The sequence below is a fragment of the Carassius auratus genome, chromosome 4 (assembly GCF_003368295.1).
Source record: "Carassius auratus strain Wakin chromosome 4, ASM336829v1, whole genome shotgun sequence".
Taxonomy (NCBI): domain Eukaryota; kingdom Metazoa; phylum Chordata; class Actinopteri; order Cypriniformes; family Cyprinidae; genus Carassius; species Carassius auratus.
In genome coordinates, this window is record NC_039246.1 from 22,251,099 (window position 1) to 22,269,110 (window position 18,012).

Here is an 18,012-nt window from a genome sequence, read left to right on the forward strand (position 1 = left end):
TCTATTATATCAAACTTGTGCACATTACATAGACATTCTGGGTGGCTAATGAATATGATTCTACATGATTCTATTGTTCCTTAATTCAGATTGAGATTATATAAAACGCATACTGCGCAGTTCAAAATTGCAAACCCTTTCGTCCAGAAATGGATAGTTACCTTTCTGAAAATGTTATCCATCATCTTGTTTATAGATGATTTATCTTCAAATGGTTAACATCCTGCTACTTAAAACATACCATTTCTTCATAACATTGATGGTGTAATTGACTTAATTTTGGAGCAATTGTCCTGTTAAATCTTCCCAGATATATTGATAAGTAAAAACACAGGCAAATGAAAAAGATAAACAATGGTCCTGAATAGCCATACAGTGTTAGCCAAATTAAACCATTACTAACTGTACTGTCTGTATTACACTGAAGACTGTTTTGCACCATTTCCTTGCCAGTTACAAATACATGAGTTGTAGAATCAGTGCCAGGACGTCTAAATGAATGTAGTATGCATGAAAAGTCAAAATCTTGGTAATGTTGGACATTTGCAGTTCACAGTACTCTGTCAAGTTTTTTTTTGGCATAGGGACGTTATTGTTTCAAAAAGAATAATTTAAAAACCGCAGAGAAAACAAAAAACAGCAATTAACCATCTCGGCCACTTTTTTTTTTTTTTTTTTTTTACTTTTTCCATGCATTCACAGCTCTCACAAAAATACTTTCGCTCGCTTACACTGTAACCTTATTGAAATAGCTTAAAAATCAAAATAAAATAATATTATTACAATGGTGGCCACAAGGCTGTGCAAAAGGGAGGACTTCCAACATAGAGCTTCATGTTTTCAGCCAACCCCTGCAAGTAACAAACTACAAAATAGCACCATTATACAGTGGGTTGATCTTTTATATGGTTCCGCTATATGATGCCATCACATACGATTATGGTTAGAGAATGCAAAGGTTAATATAGGTTGAGTATAGATACAGAGTAAACAGTGTGGGTTGACGTGATCCATTGGGGTCAGGAAAGAGGAAATCACCATGCAGAGGGACTGTGGAAACGGCCTAAATAGGGGTGTAGAGGGATAGTTCACCCAAAAATAGACATTCTGTCATTAATTTCTTTTTCAGAATGAGAATTTTTGTTCTAATAGTTGCTGTACAGTAATAGTTTATAGCGACCACGTCTGTAAAGCTTCAAAAAGGACAGTAAATGCAAATAAAACATGATTCCAAATGAATGGTGCTCTGCAATCCAGAAGTGTAAATCATTGTCCGCTGACAAATTTCTCCTTTATATAAGCCCATTTCCACTGTGGCGAAAAAAATAAAAAGGTCATTGTGTGATAGTTTAAATAGACACACGTTAACCAATAAGGCTGTATTATGCAAAATAAATTCACAACTGCCTTTACCCAGCAGAAACCAGAATCAGAAATGGACTGAAAAAGTCATATTGTAAATAAACACATGAGTAAAAATGAGTAAATGACACAATTTGAATTTTTGGGCGAAATATCCTTTTAATACAGCTAGTGAGTTGCAATCATGTCACCGGTCTTTCGCTGTAAAGATGCAAACCTGCGACTTCCTTTTTGATTAGATTATGTTCTTCTTAATGGTATATGGTACAATCGCTAGTAAATGTTTGCATCTGTTGTGGTTTCTGGTGTCATCCCTCTGTCTTTCCTGTGTGTGCTGATACACTGGTGTAAATGCATGCGGATAACTGTTCGAGTGAATGGCTTTCACCTCCCATTTTCTAAAGAAGGTAAACCATGCAGTTAAAATTATTAAAAAAAGAAGAAGCAAAGATCCCTCACACACAATAAAAAAAAAAAACACACACACACACCACAAGGTGTTTTGCAGGATGTAGGTCGCGTTCCATCAATCCTAAATGTGTTCTCTAGAGCACCTCAGCACATCTGCATAAGGCTTTTGTAAAATCCCCCTTGATCTGGTCTTGCACAATGATTCAAATACAAAAAAGACTGATTTGTATTTTATCTGCCATCTCTCTGTGCAGCCGTAGATCGGTTTTGCAAGGGTTCCAAACGGTCTAGACAGCCTTTCTTGTCAACACGGTCCGTGATTTCACTCCTCTCTGTGCCCGCAAACATTAATATTTTGCCACTATACAAAGTTTTCGGCATCCATTAGGTGCAACCGTTCACACGAGGAGGATAAACAGTTATCATTTGACTTTTCTAGCAGCTAATTTAGTATTTTCCCCCAGTATGGAATGGTGCAGGGTATGGAAACATCAGATTTCTTTTTTGTCTTAACATGGGGCTTGTATTTTTAGTATTTTGTTGGGTTTTTTTGTTATGTTTTTTTGTTTTGTTTTTTTTTTACAGTGGAGCACGTCCCTGCAAGACTTCAGTCTTTCTTTCCACTTGATTTCCTCTGTCCAACTGTTTCACTTGTCTCTCTCAGCCATTCGCCCTACTGTCCTCTACATGCGATAGTTTCTGCCCCCTGTGTTTCCTCGGCTCGAGTTCTTCTGATGGACCTCCTGAAAATAAGAAAGAGAAAGGCAGTAAGCTTCAGTTGCGATGAGAAGTAACGCAGAAAGCCGACCCAAGGAGAGCAGAACGGCTGCTGCTGCCCATAACAACACAGCTGTTTAGTGAATGGAGTGTTATTTAATAATGCTGAGGAAATCTACTGTCAAAGCAACACATCAAAGGTTTCACCGCAGCAAGATTAATAAGTGTAATTCATGAGCTGGGAATGAAACCACATGCAAAGGCCGCATATAAGGGGCCAGACTCTGAACTCAGCATGCAGACATCTAAGGTGACCTTAGATTTGGCTTCCAGCGCATGACGTATGGGTGCAGAAATATGTCTGTGGAGAGCACATGCAAGTCTACCACAAAAACCACTTAGGCAGTTCACTTGCTAATGGTTTTCTTTTTCGAGAGAGGACGACTGAGAGCACTTAAAAGGATGGCCCACATTTGGGCAGTGGGGGCGAGGGAAGAGCTGCTTTTTCCTGACGTATGTATCGCAACACAATGTACCAGCATTATTTCCTGAGCTCTGAGATGAGGTAAACCCAAAAAATGACAGTTCATATATGGTCCATATAACTTGTTTGTTATATTCCAACTCTGTGTGTTATAAACAGAACAAAATGTAAGCCATTATTCGCTGATTTTTCCCATAAGTGAGCTGCTGGTCAATGAGTTCAACTTGAGAATTGGATCAGTTTGTTTTGTGAATGAATCATTCTGGTATAGTGAATTGAATCAATGGATTTAATTGAAGATATGACTCAAAAGAATGTTATGTTTGGACATCCTTATGAAGAGTTAGGATGGGTAAATAATGGTTCTTAAATTTTGTTCTGTTTTTCACGCAAAGCTTTAAAAGCCCTTTAACATAGAGTTGTGGAAACCACTTTTATGATATGTTTTTGATCCTTTTCGTCCTTTTGGAGCTAAAGAATTTACCAGAAAGTCAGTCATATAGGTTTTAAATGACATAAGGGTGAGTAAATGACTGAATTTTTATGTTAAGGAACTATTTCTTTAATACAGGTTCCATTTCTGAAAATGCACTCATTTTGAATGCCATTATATAAGCATTCAAGCATCATCATGTTAATTATGGTTTATTTCAGACTGAGGAAAGACTTACCTTACAGGAAGAGTGGCTATGTCCACATATAGGTTTCTGCAGGAGATAAAGTTCATATGACATACTGTAAACTATTATCCATTTCAAGGCTTTACAGAAATGTACAAATGTACAACAATTTGACCCTTCGCTAAGCCCCTGCCTTAAAATGGTACTGACCAATGATAGTTAAGCATCCATCCACCAAATTTTTTGCCCTTTCTTTAATGTAATTTGGAAGAAATCCTGGGGCATTTTAATCAAAAATATAGTATGGTTAAACTTACAATATTGACACAAGGAGCAAAGAAAGAATAAATGGAGTGAGGGCGGAGCTTAGCGAAGGGTTAGTTCTGACATCATCAGCATGGCTGCACACCTTTGCTGTCCTGGTACCGTCTGTGTGTCGTTGCGCTCGTAGGGATCGTGGAGTTTTGCCGGGCTTTACGGGCGCACAGTACATCTCTAGGCGCCTCAGCTCACAGCTCTGAAAGCAGCATTCATCCACGATGCCGCGATTGTGGGACCGTCTCGAACTAGGCCCATATCCTGTCGGTTTGCCTGTTGGATGCATAGAAATAACATTCATAAATAACCATTTGGAGGTCAAAATATGCATACGAAAAGCAAAAGCTCTTCTGAATCTCTGCTGTGGGCGGAGGCCAGCATTTAATAGCATGCTAGAATTTGTCCGTAGGTACGTTAAATAAAGCCTGTCATCACATTGAGTTCAAGCCCTTTATCCATTATATTCTTGGCATGGCACCAGCTCATGAAGAACAATTACAGCCTGCAAGGTCATGCTTCGAAATGCTAAATCTCTAAAACTTTCACCAGTAACCTGTGGCTCAAAGCCCGGTCATGAGCTCTATAATAGCTTAGCATAGCAGCCAGACCGTAGCTGTGATTCTTCAGATATATGGGTGTGTTAATGACATGAATTTCTTCAGCGTGAAATTTACAGGGTATTGCTTTGCAAAGAGCGGACCCTTCTTGGCAAGCCCCCCAGTTAAATGGAGGTCACACTGACCGAAATGTTGAGAATATCACGTTTTGCAGTTTTAAATCTGATATCTTCAAACTTGACTGCTGGTTTGGGAGGCTAAATTCAGCCCTTGTAAGGGTCAAATTAACCTATGGAGAAAACCCCCTTTGCTCTGTTGAGAAGAATGATGTTCCTATATAAGACCAGGATGAAGCGTGAACTTTTCCCAAAGTGCTTGTTAATGCCGCTGCTAAGCGAGGTGATAATGACCCATGTGAAAGAACATGAAACTGCCTCATGCTTATAAATTTTGTGTGCTGTCAATAAGGGTCAATGCATTATTATGTCCTAGACATAATGTTTGACGATGAGGTTGGACTACTTCAACATTTTGGTTGTCTGATCCCAAACGGATTTATGTTGAAGGTAGCACTTAGACACCTGACTCAGTTAATGTTTCTTTCTCCATGTCGCAAATCTCCCGGTGGCCTTAAACAAATATCCCACTCTCCATTTACAAGTCGCCACTCACCTAGAGCTATATAGCTCCAATAGGCTTCTCCCTGTTACCAAATGAAATAATAATAATAATTTAATATGGCATTTACAAGGAGGAAATGCCTTTCCCTTTCAGAGTTAATAGCTCTTGGCTCACAGGGCTGCCAGTGCTGACAAAATGCATTAACTTCTGCCTTGCACTTGCTGCACTCTGACAACGGTGTTTTGGAAAGAGAGGTGCTCTAATTCTGACAAACATGCATCCCTGCAGACTGCATGACTCTTGGGTGCCGAACACTTCTGGGAGATTAGGGGGCGCTGTTATCTTTCAAAAAAGTTGAGTTGTTTTGGGAGTTTTATGTAGGACACTGTAATGGTAGAATTGTGTTGACACTCACTTTGGACACTTTTGATTGCCTTCTCATTGAAACAGTGTCCTTATATGCTCAAAGATTTAGCACATTTAGAGTTTTGTGACTTTTATTTCACGTCCACATATTTAGTATATGCTAAAAAATAACTGAAAATATCAAATGTTCCTCTCTGAATCAGGGGTCTATTTGTATTATCTTGCAGTAAACCGGTCAGTCAGGTTCTTACAAACTGGTCAGATTGTTTTCTGGAGGATTTTCTAATCCGTTTCTAAAAAAATAATAATAATAGCAAATACCCTACCAAAATTAACATCTGCTGTTTTTGTCACAAAAGCTTTTATGAACTTCATGGAATCCAATGAGTGGTGGCCCAAGAGGTGTAATATACAACAAAGCACATCTTATAATGCATTATAATCGGCTTTTCAGAGATTTGAATTGCTGAATTTTAAGAGGTCAAAGTTGTAATCCTAAAATAAGGTATTATTGTTAGATCGTCTATGAACCAACACTTTTCTGCAGGCCTGTTTTCTTGTTTTGTTCTTTTTATCAGTCAAACAAGCAGATTAGTAACAGTCTTTTGTGTTTTTCATTATCCATATAAATTGTCCAGAGATTAGGTCATGCATTTATTGAAGATTGTTGCATTGTGGGATAGATTATGTATCAGCTCAGCTCACAGTCTTCCTTCCCCTCCCCCAGAAGACATCAACCCATTCACAACACTGTGAGAGAGCTGTGAAACCTGAGCTAAGCACATATCTCCATCACGGTGATTGAGAGCAATGTGCCGCCTGCTTCAGTGTTGCAAACACACAAACGTTACTGCACAAATGTGTCCTAACACCTTTGAGTAGACACCTGGCTTCCAACTAAACATCACCAAGCATCAGAACATGTACATTCCGATGAGGAACACCGCTGGAAAGAAGCTGAGTTTTATAGCCATGCTCAGGTTATTAAAGCACAGGCAGTTCTTGGAGCTGCTGCCATACGCTGCCTGCACAGTGTCAGGAAGTTTACTGTTCACCGGAGACTACGAAAGCTGCTATAGTCTTGGAAACTACCTCTTTATCAATGGCACCACAAAGAGTTTATAGTAAGATGAAGTTTCCTTCCATTTTTTTTTTCTTTTTTCCTCCTGGCTCTTTTTGCCACTGTTTACTATGCAAAAAGATGTTGGCTCTTGCGGACATTAACAATTGAATAGGAACTGTTTGTGTTGTCTGCAGCCAAGTAAAAGGTTTGCTGTTTGTCGAAATGTTTTAACCAGGTTGTTTTGCTGTTATACATTAGAAATGAATTATTTTTTTTATATTTTTGTATCAGATAGATAGATATAATGTTGTAATAGTGTTGATAACCACCGCCTCCACAGAAGAAGATCAATGCCTGCTTCTACATCGCTGCCTGTTTAGCCCCACCCACCGAAACCCACCGACATCCAAACATGTAGTGTTTACGAGAGATGGCGAATGCACAGGTCTATTCAGAAACCTAATGATAGCAATTACTCTGAAGATGACAAGACGCTGTGCAGTGCCAAGTTGTGGAAAAAAGTGTTTGTGTTGCCTTCCTTCTGATCCTAACGTTAGGAAAGTGTGGATGAACTTTATTTTTAATGAAGTTACAAACTGCGTCAATAAGAACTCTGTTCTTTGTTCACTTTGTCATGTGAGGTTCAAGCAACAGATGGGTGGGAATATGATGACAGAACTTTCCTTTTAGTGTAAATGATCTACAGGTAAAAATCAATTGGATTTATCAAATGCACTTGGCCCAAAAATCTTGTCTTGGTTCATGCTTGGGTTTAGTGAAAAGTATTTTTGTCTGCAAGTCTTGTTATTCAGACACAAACAGTTCTTATATATTAGGCCTTGTGGTAAAAAAAAAAAAAACCTTCTTCACACTAGAAGAGTGTTAAAACCCAGATACCCAGTGTCCTCTGCAACGTGTTTGTGTCCAGTAGAACTACGGGACGGGAGGGGGCAGGGGGCATCCTGATCATCCTGTAATCCCCCATAATCCGGTGCTGCTCTAGGACAAGAGCCAAGCCTGACTGTGTGCTGTTGGTGTGTTCTTCTCTCCAGCTGCTTCAAACATAATGAAACCAGACAAACGGAATTGAAAAGTGCTGCTATCAGTGATGTTTGTGACAGAACATCCATTCTGTTTTGCAGTCTTTGCTACTGAGAGGAGATGACCTGCAATCTTTTCATCACAGATTGATTAATAATACTACTTAGTAATGTTGGAAGCATCTATTTGCAAGTTGATGGCATAAGAACACCAATATCAGAGCCAGCCTTTCTAAGTTGAGCTAATATCAATTAAAGAATTGGACAAAAATGATTTGGTACTGATCATACCATGTCGTAATTATTAATGCTGGTAGGACCATTTACTTTACAGGCATTTTGTGCTCTGTTGATAAATAATTGCAATAACGCTAGCCAGAAATGCTATTTATTCAGCTGCTTTATTAGGCCACAAGCTTGTGCATCCAAACTATATTTCCTATAATTTTCCATGGCAGCTCAAGAGTTGTAAAATAAATAGCTAAAAGAAACAGTTACATACCAAATGTGCATTATTCGCTCTGAATGGTCTTTCATTTACATTAAAAAGCTTCCTGGTTTTGTCAGAGAGTGAAAAAAAATATATTAAACAGTCCATAAAGTACATTTCATTTTGATCAAAATAACTTGAAAGACTCGAATGCAGCATAATTCCTTTCAGGATTCACATAATTCTGAACGAGGCAACTTTCAGCAGAAATTCACCTGTCATCCTGAAGTGCCAGATCATTAGAGCTCCTTCCAAATGTGTGAGAGGAGACTTGCATCCACCTCTGGACAAATTGTGATGTTTACAGGGCATACTGAGCCAAAACTTTCCGCATTCCCAGTATGTTTGTGTCTGGGGAATGGGAATGCATCATGAGGTGCACGTTCAGCCTGTTGGCAGACGTCAGAGGTGCTTTGCTGGAAAAGACTACACAACCATGGAGGGAAAGGGCAGCTTTGTGTCAACACAAACACCCCTGGCCATGAGGTGTTCTTTGTAAAAAAAGAAAAAAAAAGAATGATGTGCTCTAGATCTGCATCAATCGTTTCGGAGCCCCTTTCCTTTCCAATAACCCAAGACAATGTGGGATAAGGATGACACTGAGGCATTTCAAAGTTAACAATTGGGAGAGAAAAAATGTATGCACTGCCAGTTTCTTCTTCTATGTTCTTCTATGTTGTGCTCTTCACTATGTCCTCAAAAAGCCACATTTTGTTTTAATAAAAAATTTCCATTGAGTAGTATTTTCCGAGTTATAGGCCATTATTTCAAGATAATGAAATCTGAAGTTTTGAAATGTGAGTGGAGTTCCGCTGGCAGTAAGGGCACTGGCAAGATGGGCTGCATTGCAGCTGTCACTGAACACAATGCTAATTGTCACATATATGAATCCAGTTAATTTATTATTGGATTCATGTGTTTGAAGACAGTCCATCAAAGTTGTTTTCTTTATAGAAGTGACAATAATACTTTGGAGTTAAACCAAGGAAAACAAATCAAAGCAAAACAGGTTTAGACAAAAAAAACGGTTTAGATAAACAGAAAAAACAAACAAAACCCCCCAGTAAAAACAACTTTTTTGTTAAACAAAACAAACAAAAACAGGTTTAGAATAACAACTACAAAATAATATTAATAATGATATAAAGTATAATAAGAGTTAAAAAGATGGGGTTGTTGGGGTACACATACTGTAAGAAATTCTTTTAGGTTTTATACTACATACAGTAATAGGTCAAAGTCAAATGATCTGTATAAAATAATCTATTTGCTCTTCACCGAATCTGTCATGCTGATGCAATAATTTCATGGAAAGTTCAGATTAGCATAAACGTGTTTATTTTAGGCTCTGTACTGACAAAACAAACACATGCCCATTGACAGCCATGAGCGATCCAGCCAGCTCCTTTGTGACCACTAAAAGCTCAAATGTTGTTGACTGGAAACTTAAAATGTCAACTCTAACTTGAAGTTCAATTTCACTTCGCTTTTAAAGTAAGTGAATAAAATGTGTCTCCACAGAACCAGTGGGTTCTGTCCACTTGTCAAAATAATTACTTCATACGTCATCATCAGTGGCCCGAGACTCTCGTGCTTCCTTTAGCCATTTGCACGTCATAAATATCTCATCAGGTAACTCAAACAGATAACAATATATGTGCAAAGGTTTAAAACATAATAGCTGCACATGGTGATGTTTCTAGTCTCATTTGGTACACTGAAATGAAATGTCATAGATAGGACAATTGATTTTTCAGGAAATTATGAATATTCTAAAATTAGAAACTTTTTTATCTAGTCACTGCTTAGTAGACATTGCAAAATAGTTATTCAGTATATTGTTTGGGACTCATGCTATTTTGCATTTTGCAGTTAAAATGTGGCTGAAGTATTGTCAATGGTAGAACCATTCCGCATGAAAAGTTTTAAATAGAAAAGAAATGAAATAGTTTTCATTTTTTGGGTTAAAAGTAACTTTAATCCAATGTTGCATGCATTGATTCATTGATTGATTGATTTATTGATTGATTGATTTCACTTTAAATACGAAAAAAAGACAATTAAAAACAATTTATTATTATCTTATTAGTATGCAAATAGATCACCCTGTCAGAAAAAAGACAAATAAACATTACAGAATAAATTTCAATTAACTGATAGGAGATCAGATAGGAAAAGCGAGTCTACAAAGTGTATGAACAAAGTGTAAAAAGCAAGACCCATCAAGGTCTGGAACTCCTGAATCTCTCCTTCTGCTGATTGGGACAACCCAAGACTCAGCAGTTCTCATGGCTTGTGGAAAAAGAGAGATTTAAGTCTAGGATTCAAAATGGTTTTCTTTGGGTAGTCCCCCGTATTCAGTTGGAAGTGCACTACATTTATTTGCCCTGCCTACTCGTGTTCGCCAAATTCCAGCAACCTCATTCTGGGAGCAAAGCAGTTGGCTGATCTTCTTTAAATGTTATACACGAGCATCAGTCATTTTTCAGCTGCCTCTTCGGCATTGCAAGTGCTCACCTTACAATAATCTAAAGTGAAGTGGAATTCACAACCTATTTTACTTCCATAATGACATACTTTCAGAATTTTTATATATTTTTTGGCTTTTGAAAAGTGATTGGATCATAAAACACCTGTGTTTTAAAGGGTGGTTTTAAAAGTGAGGGATTTGTGAATAAGTAAAATCATTTTCGAGGCAAGTTCATATATACAGTGTTTTGATTAAAGCATATAAACATTTTTACTTGGAATAGCATGCACTGAAGGATCATGCATAATATGTTTAAAAACATGCATTGACATCAAGTAGTGTTTGGCATCAGTGGATTACTTAGATTATAAACTTTCTATCCAGTATATCTGAGACAAATAAAGCAAAAGCAGAACGGAGGGAACATTTTGGAAAATTGGACAGCAAGACATGAAAACTGATGCTTTTCTTATTTATGAGTGGCGCATTAGTGCATGGGAAAAGAGAGATAGAGAGAGAGAGAGAGAGAGAGAGAGAGAGAGAGGAAGAGAAAAAGCAGCAGTTGATGAATAAATAAAATGTGCACTTACTGAAATAAAAGCCCCTGTCTCCACACACAAACTGCAGCGTGTCTACAAGCTCCGCCCCGCACAGCGTCTCCGGCCCCGCCTCCAGTGTCGGGGGAGTCAACGCGAGGACGCACAGCACCAGTGACAGGGTGTGGGTGCACGAGAGACAGCGCATGGTACACTGCATCCCAGAGAGAAGGAAACCAGAAATACATTACATCTATGCACTGAAACATAAATGAGGATAATGTGCATCTTTATTTACCTTATTTATTTATGGATATCTTGCTTGTATTCTATCTATCTATCTATCTATCTATCTATCTATCTATCTATCTATCTACCTTTCTTTCTGTCTGTCTGATGCTACTTAACACATTCATGTTTCTAACATCTTTTGAATATCAAATAGCCTGCAGAGACAGGTGCCTGGATATTGAGGATACGTCTGAAAGCATCCTCTTCTCGTTGCACATAAAAAGAATGAAAAAAAAACGATAAAATGCTATAAAAAGTTGAACTGTTCAATGCACCTGTCTTTTGCGCGCGTGCATTTATTCAGATGTATAACTCCTTTTCTGTGGTGGCTTTACAAGTCAATGTCCTCCGCACGCAATCTCGCTAAACCAGAGCGCGTTATTTCGAGGCACTTCTCTACAAATGCGCGCGGAACTGTCTCCAGCGCACGCTTTGAAGCGCCTAGTACTCCCCCGTGCCAATAGGATACTGTTGCTTGAACTCAGTGTCCGGTAAAAGAAGAGCGCTTTTGTAAACCATGCATTTTTGGGTTGCTTGGATAAAACATTGTGGTTCACCTACAGATACGTGAGGTGGAACTGGAAAGCTGCAAAGCCGCCAAACCCAAAGAGGAAGCACTTTACATAATAAAATAGAATATAATGCGCAACCACACAACGCACAAGTATGCTGCAAAACCCTTTGCCCGAGCCCTTATTCGTGTCGACTCAGCAATATTTACTTTTAAGGGTCGTGATATACAAGTTGGTCACTTGTGCACTGCGCAAATTAACTAACTCCCTGGTGCATCATGATATGACTCACCACGCACATCATGCAATCTGTCGTAAGTCTTAAAAGTTTGCCATATTACAGCTGTCAGATCTTTAATGTGAAATACTTCTGCATGCACAGTCTAATGTCATGCAAATTGCACAAAGATGCAGACTGATTATTGATTAAAAAATTGTCTTTAAAATACCATTCAGTCCCTATATGATCTATGTTACAGACTATTGCTTCAGTAAGAAATCAATAATGGTTAGTCCAAGGTGTCTATTTGCTTTGAAAGGAAATATTTTAAGTTACCTTAAAGACATCACACCAATGCCCCTGGAAGAAATGACCGCTAGACATCCCCTTGGGTCTCCAGCAAAAGCCCAGCAAAAATGAACTTGTTTGAAGTCATTAAAAAGCGAGAAAGAGGATGAGATGCGGGCAATGTCACATCTCAATATTCCGACTTTGTTCCATTGCGCAGGCTCGTTGTGGAGAAGTGAGATTTAGCGAACAGGAGACGGATTTGGAGAGAAAATCCCTCACATTTATCTACATTACAGAGACATTTTCAACAGGAAACAGCTGGGGCAGCATTTGCCTTCTCCTCTTGCTAAGTTACTCATTAAGGATTTCGGGCACCCTGTCAAATAACGTCATCTGCTTCTTAGAATAGGCTCGAATTTGGATCTTTCTAGGACTTACTAATAGGACAGAAGAGATTGCATTGCAGAATGAAAAGGAATAAGAGAGAGAAAGTGGCGAGTTTTTAGAAAGGGACAGAAGTTGAATTCAGAGACACTCCCATGCGTAATTTGTACGGTGTCTTTTTCATCTCTGTATGCTGTATTCCCAGCAGATATGTCGTTATTTTTGCTCCGACTACACACACGCGCGCGCGCGCGTTTGTTGCTGTGAATTGTGGGGACTTTCCATAAACTTCTATTACTTCTATTCTGACCAAACGATATTTTTTTATCCCTAACCCCAAACTTACCCCTTACAGGAAACCTGTTTGCATTGTTACTAGTGCTGTCAAACGATGAATCGCATCCAAAATCAAAGTTTTGCTTACATAATATATGTGTGTATACTGTGTAAATGTATTATGTGTATATATAAATACACACACATACAGTATCTCTTTTCAATATATTTCCATGTATATATTTATATTAATATAATTATATATATAAATTTTTTAAGTATAAACATAACATTTTTCTTAAATATATACATGCATGTGTGTGAATTCATATATACATAATAAATATACACAGTACACACATATATTATGTAAGCAAAAACTTTTATTTTGGATGCGATTAATTGTTTGACAGTACTAATTTTTTTAATTTTTATAACTTTTTGTAATATATATATATATATATATATATATATATATATATATATATATATATATATATATATATATATATATTGTATTTAATACTCAAAACAAACATGACAGTAAAACAAATAAACACACACATACAAATGTATCGATTTATTTAAATTTAAATTCGATTTATTTGCCTGTTATGTTGAGAAGCAAAAATAAAACGATATTTAATCAATTGATTTTGCATATGTGCATATAGTTGCAAATGTATAAATTCATTTTCATGTTTGTTTTGAGAATTAAATAAGGAGCTTTAACATAAACAGCTGTTTCCTGTTGAACTTGTAAATCATGCCATAAAGTATCCAATTTGAGATTAGATATTGATAAACAATATAACTCTTATATATATTCTCTGTACTATGAGTATATTGTGCACATAGTGCACAATATATTTTTACTGTGAGTATATTACTTTGAATGCTGTGGTCTGATATCTGTCACTACACCACTGCATTGTTTTTGGAACACGCAACCAAGACTTTCATCCATCATCACTGTAAATGATGACGTGACAATAAAATGATCTGATTTGATTTAGAAACCGAACCACATTATCCACACTCATCAGCGCATACATGTGTAAAACACTGCAATAACATAATCCGTGGAAAAGGGGTTGTCGAGTATTTATTTGATATAATTCCTGTCTAGATGATTGATGCTTAGCCTGGCTTCTTGGGTAAGTTTTGTCAAAGTACGGTCTGGCTGACCTCAGAGGAATGAGCTCTCTCATTGCTTCGATGAACAGACACTGCATTCACTGAGACTTGGGAGAAGATTTCCCTCCACTAAAACCATCTCGTAGTTCACATGATGAGCCAATAGGAGTGCTTACATAGTATGGTCTCTCTCACGTGTTCAAAGAAAAGTGGTTAGAGGGGACACAGTAGTCAACGTGAAGGGACATGGCCAGTATTACTGCTTCTGGAAGTTTTTAGAAACCACCTAACAAACTCCTGCTGTGTGTGGTCAGTGTTCACTGGGCAAAAGAGTTAGACTGGCACAGACATTGCTGTGATGTTTTTCTCATGTTTTCATCAAAAGAACAATGTTCACTGAGGATGCCAGCAATGGGTCAGCCAGCAGGATGAGGATTTGTTCAATGGTTAGCGGCGTTGCTGAAAAACCATTGCTGCAATATGCAATGGCACATGGAGAGTTAATCTGACCCTTTTAAAAACTGATTTAACCATACAGCACTTTTCACTGTAAAATTATTGTTCAGATAACAAAACATAATATATTGAAGTAAGAAAATGGGTTAAATCAATCATTATGTAATGCCACTTTACTAATAAGGTTGTATATAGTTATAACGCTGAGTCAACCTCTTATTTGCAGTAAAAGAAACTCTATATTTGCTGAGCAACAGTGGACAATGAATCTAATTAGTATGTACAGGACGAAAAGAACATTGCAAAACTCTTACTGTTCTGCAAAGCCAAATGAATGGTGAGTTCCTTAAAGGTCTTTTCAGTTAAGCTGACTTTAGTGACATTTTAGTACCATGGTGTTCCTGTAGCTTAACTAGAACAGCATGGTGCTAGCAAGCTTCAATGTCATGGGTTCAAATCTCACCAATGTGAAAAAGAAGTGCAAATAATAATATAGTAATGAAGAGAGTGTATTATGTGTGCAACATACTTAAGTACTTTATTTAAACAAAAATACATATTACATTTTAGTGTTAAATAATATTTTGTAATTTTTTTAAAGTAGTACACTTACTATAATGGGTTGACTAACATATGGAAGCACATGATTATAATCTTCACTACAGTCAGTGTGTTATTTGATATGACATTTAAAGATAATATATTTTAAATGTATTCATTTGAAACTTCATTTTTGAAAATGTGTAATTGCAGAAAAAAATGCATGACAAAAAAAGTATTAAAATATATCTTAGTTTATATTACATATAATTATATTAATATTAATGTTGAACGTAAGAGTGCTGTTTGCACTTAAGTAGGAAATCCCTCTTAAGTTTAAATAAATGCATTTAATTTAAGAAGTTTAAAAAAAATCTTGAAAACCTTTTACATATAAATAAATATATAGTACCTTTAAATTATATATATATATATATATATATATATATATATATTAAAGCACATTAACATATAAAGAGTCTTGTCTGTAACCATAAAAGCGTTTTTTTTCTTTTTTTTTTTCCTTGAAATCACGTGCCCAGCTGAATACTATTTGCATTGTCTCTGTAATCTTGTGTTATTAACTTATTAATACAGCTTTTCCACAATGACTGCTACATTCACGCCACCAGGTGTCAGTATCAAGTAGGCCTAAGGAAGTCCAAGACGAATGCTCTATTGGCCAGCACCACATCAACCAAAAATTAATGAGTGCACGTTTCAGCCAACTAGAAATTTCAGATGGACTCAGTCACTGAACATTTTTTAGTTGGAGAGATTTTATTTTTTTAGTAATGTAGGCCTACTTTATATGCACAGCCATGTATCATATGAGAGAAGTCACGCAATCACTTCAGATGCGTGTAAGTACTTAAGGATAAACCCTTTGACTGTGGTTCTTCTCCACAACAGCTGTGAATGGAGAGTAACAGTAAGCTCAACAGAGTTCAAACCACAAGAGCGTGTTTACAGAATGAATGAATTAAACCCCCCAGTGTCGTGAGATGGCTAAATGTAAAGTAATACAGTGGGTTTTGTGCACATGCCTTGCTGTGAGTCTGATGCAGTGGGCTGACCTTCTCTCTCTCCTTGCTCCACACTGGGCAGCACTTACATTCGTTGTACCACTGCCAACTTGCTCTTCTTTGGAGCCGTCTGCCTGCCTGTCTGTGTGAACCCACTGACCAGGAAAAAAGGTTTTTTTTTTTCACCCGCTCCAGACTCTAGAGAGACAATGTCTGACAGTGTTATCTGTCTGGCTCGACCTGCCAAGCCTGCAGACTCGGAGACGGTGGTCCTTGCTTCATTCAGGAACAATATCAAATGGTCTGAAAGAGGATTTCATGTTGGCCCTGAACCATTTGGATGCTTTAGAAACAATAATATGTTCATTCATGTTGGTAGGGTGGTGCTTGCAACATTTAAGCATCATAAACTCAAGCAGAAGAAGGTTTGAGTCTGTCTGGCATCATATCGATTTCCTACTTTTGATTGTTTACAAAATTCACTTTTTAAATGTTAAATTGACATTTTGTCTTGAGGGAAAACAGTATGAATGATATTGACGACTCATCCTGTACTACAAAGATATGTATCTATTTAAATGTTTTCTAGAATGAGAATATCCCGCCCCCTACAATCACCTGCAACCAATATCAATAGGGAAACCATATTTAATGGCCGTAATGTATGTAACCAAATCTTGTTGATTTTTACAAAGTAGGAGATGGGCCCTCTGAAATGCCCTGCCCTAACTTCCTGTTTAAGCAGGAAATACACAGGAAAGGAAACCATGTTGAACAAGTTGTTTATAGTTAATTATATTTTGTTATGTAGTGTTGCAAAATGTAAACACATAATGCTTGAAATATCACAGGTGAAGTTTACTTTTTGTTTTAGTTACATATGGACATAAATAATACAACAGTTTTTTTTTTTTTGTATTGTATAGATTGTTAATTAAATGGATTCTTCCTGTAATATTTATTAAATGTCTTTAAAGAAACATAAGACACACAAAATACAAAATACCTTTTTGATAAAGTAACTTAATGCCATTGTAACAACAATGAGTTTTACATAGTAATTAACTCAAATGATATATAGGGAATTTGAATAATTAATCAAGAATTTGATTAATATATATCTCAGATGACAGTTACATTTAATTTTATTGATTATGAAAAATAGCTCAATTGCCAATACCAATACTAATCACAGGGCACTGTAATTTACTCATTAATATGTCAATATTACATTCTTCATATCAATTATTGTGATATCTCTTACTATAAATTACTGCAGATCAAACCGTGGTATGTCCTGCACACCACTGTAGACTTATCAATTTTCAATAAAGTTATCACGCCTTATAATTCAAGGAAAAGTATTCTCTGGCCATGAAAATATTATCCTATCCTTATGATAAATTTAGTTTCTAAATTTAGAGCTTGTAGCTAAAGATCAGACACATCTCAGTGACTCGTAATGTGAGTGGGGTGGAGTCCAAAGCCAATCATTTTATATATGAGTTTTTAATAATTCAACTAGTAATACATCAAACTACAAATCACACAGAGTAAATATGCGTACGAAAATACAGACAATAAACATTTACAAGACAATGGAATCCAAATAAAAGAGAGAGAGAGAGAGAGAGCGAGAGAGAGAGAAGTGTAGAAAGCGAGAGAGATCACAGAATGAGCTCAGGTATGAAAATCAGTCAGTAAACCTTAGTGGAACCAACAACGAATCAAATAATAGCAACACTTTAAAGCAGCATTTAAATCTCCATAGAAAACGATACTTGCATGGCCCAGTGGGTGAGCGTGGTACCGGCGACGCACGTGT

General features: G+C 37.0%; 1 protein-coding gene across 1 annotated transcript; it reads right to left on the reverse strand.

Moving 5' to 3' along the window:
- Positions 1-2,379: 2,379 nt before the first annotated feature.
- On the reverse strand, positions 2,380-12,882 carry igf1 (insulin-like growth factor 1). The gene is made up of 5 exons (XM_026232874.1): positions 12,415-12,882; positions 11,110-11,269; positions 4,004-4,185; positions 3,646-3,681; positions 2,380-2,516 (listed from the first exon to the last, which is right to left on the reverse strand). Exons 1-5 carry the CDS (start codon positions 12,460-12,462, stop codon positions 2,457-2,459), a joined length of 486 nt encoding a protein of 161 aa, XP_026088659.1. The 5' UTR covers positions 12,463-12,882; the 3' UTR covers positions 2,380-2,456.
- Positions 12,883-18,012: the final 5,130 nt, after the last annotated feature.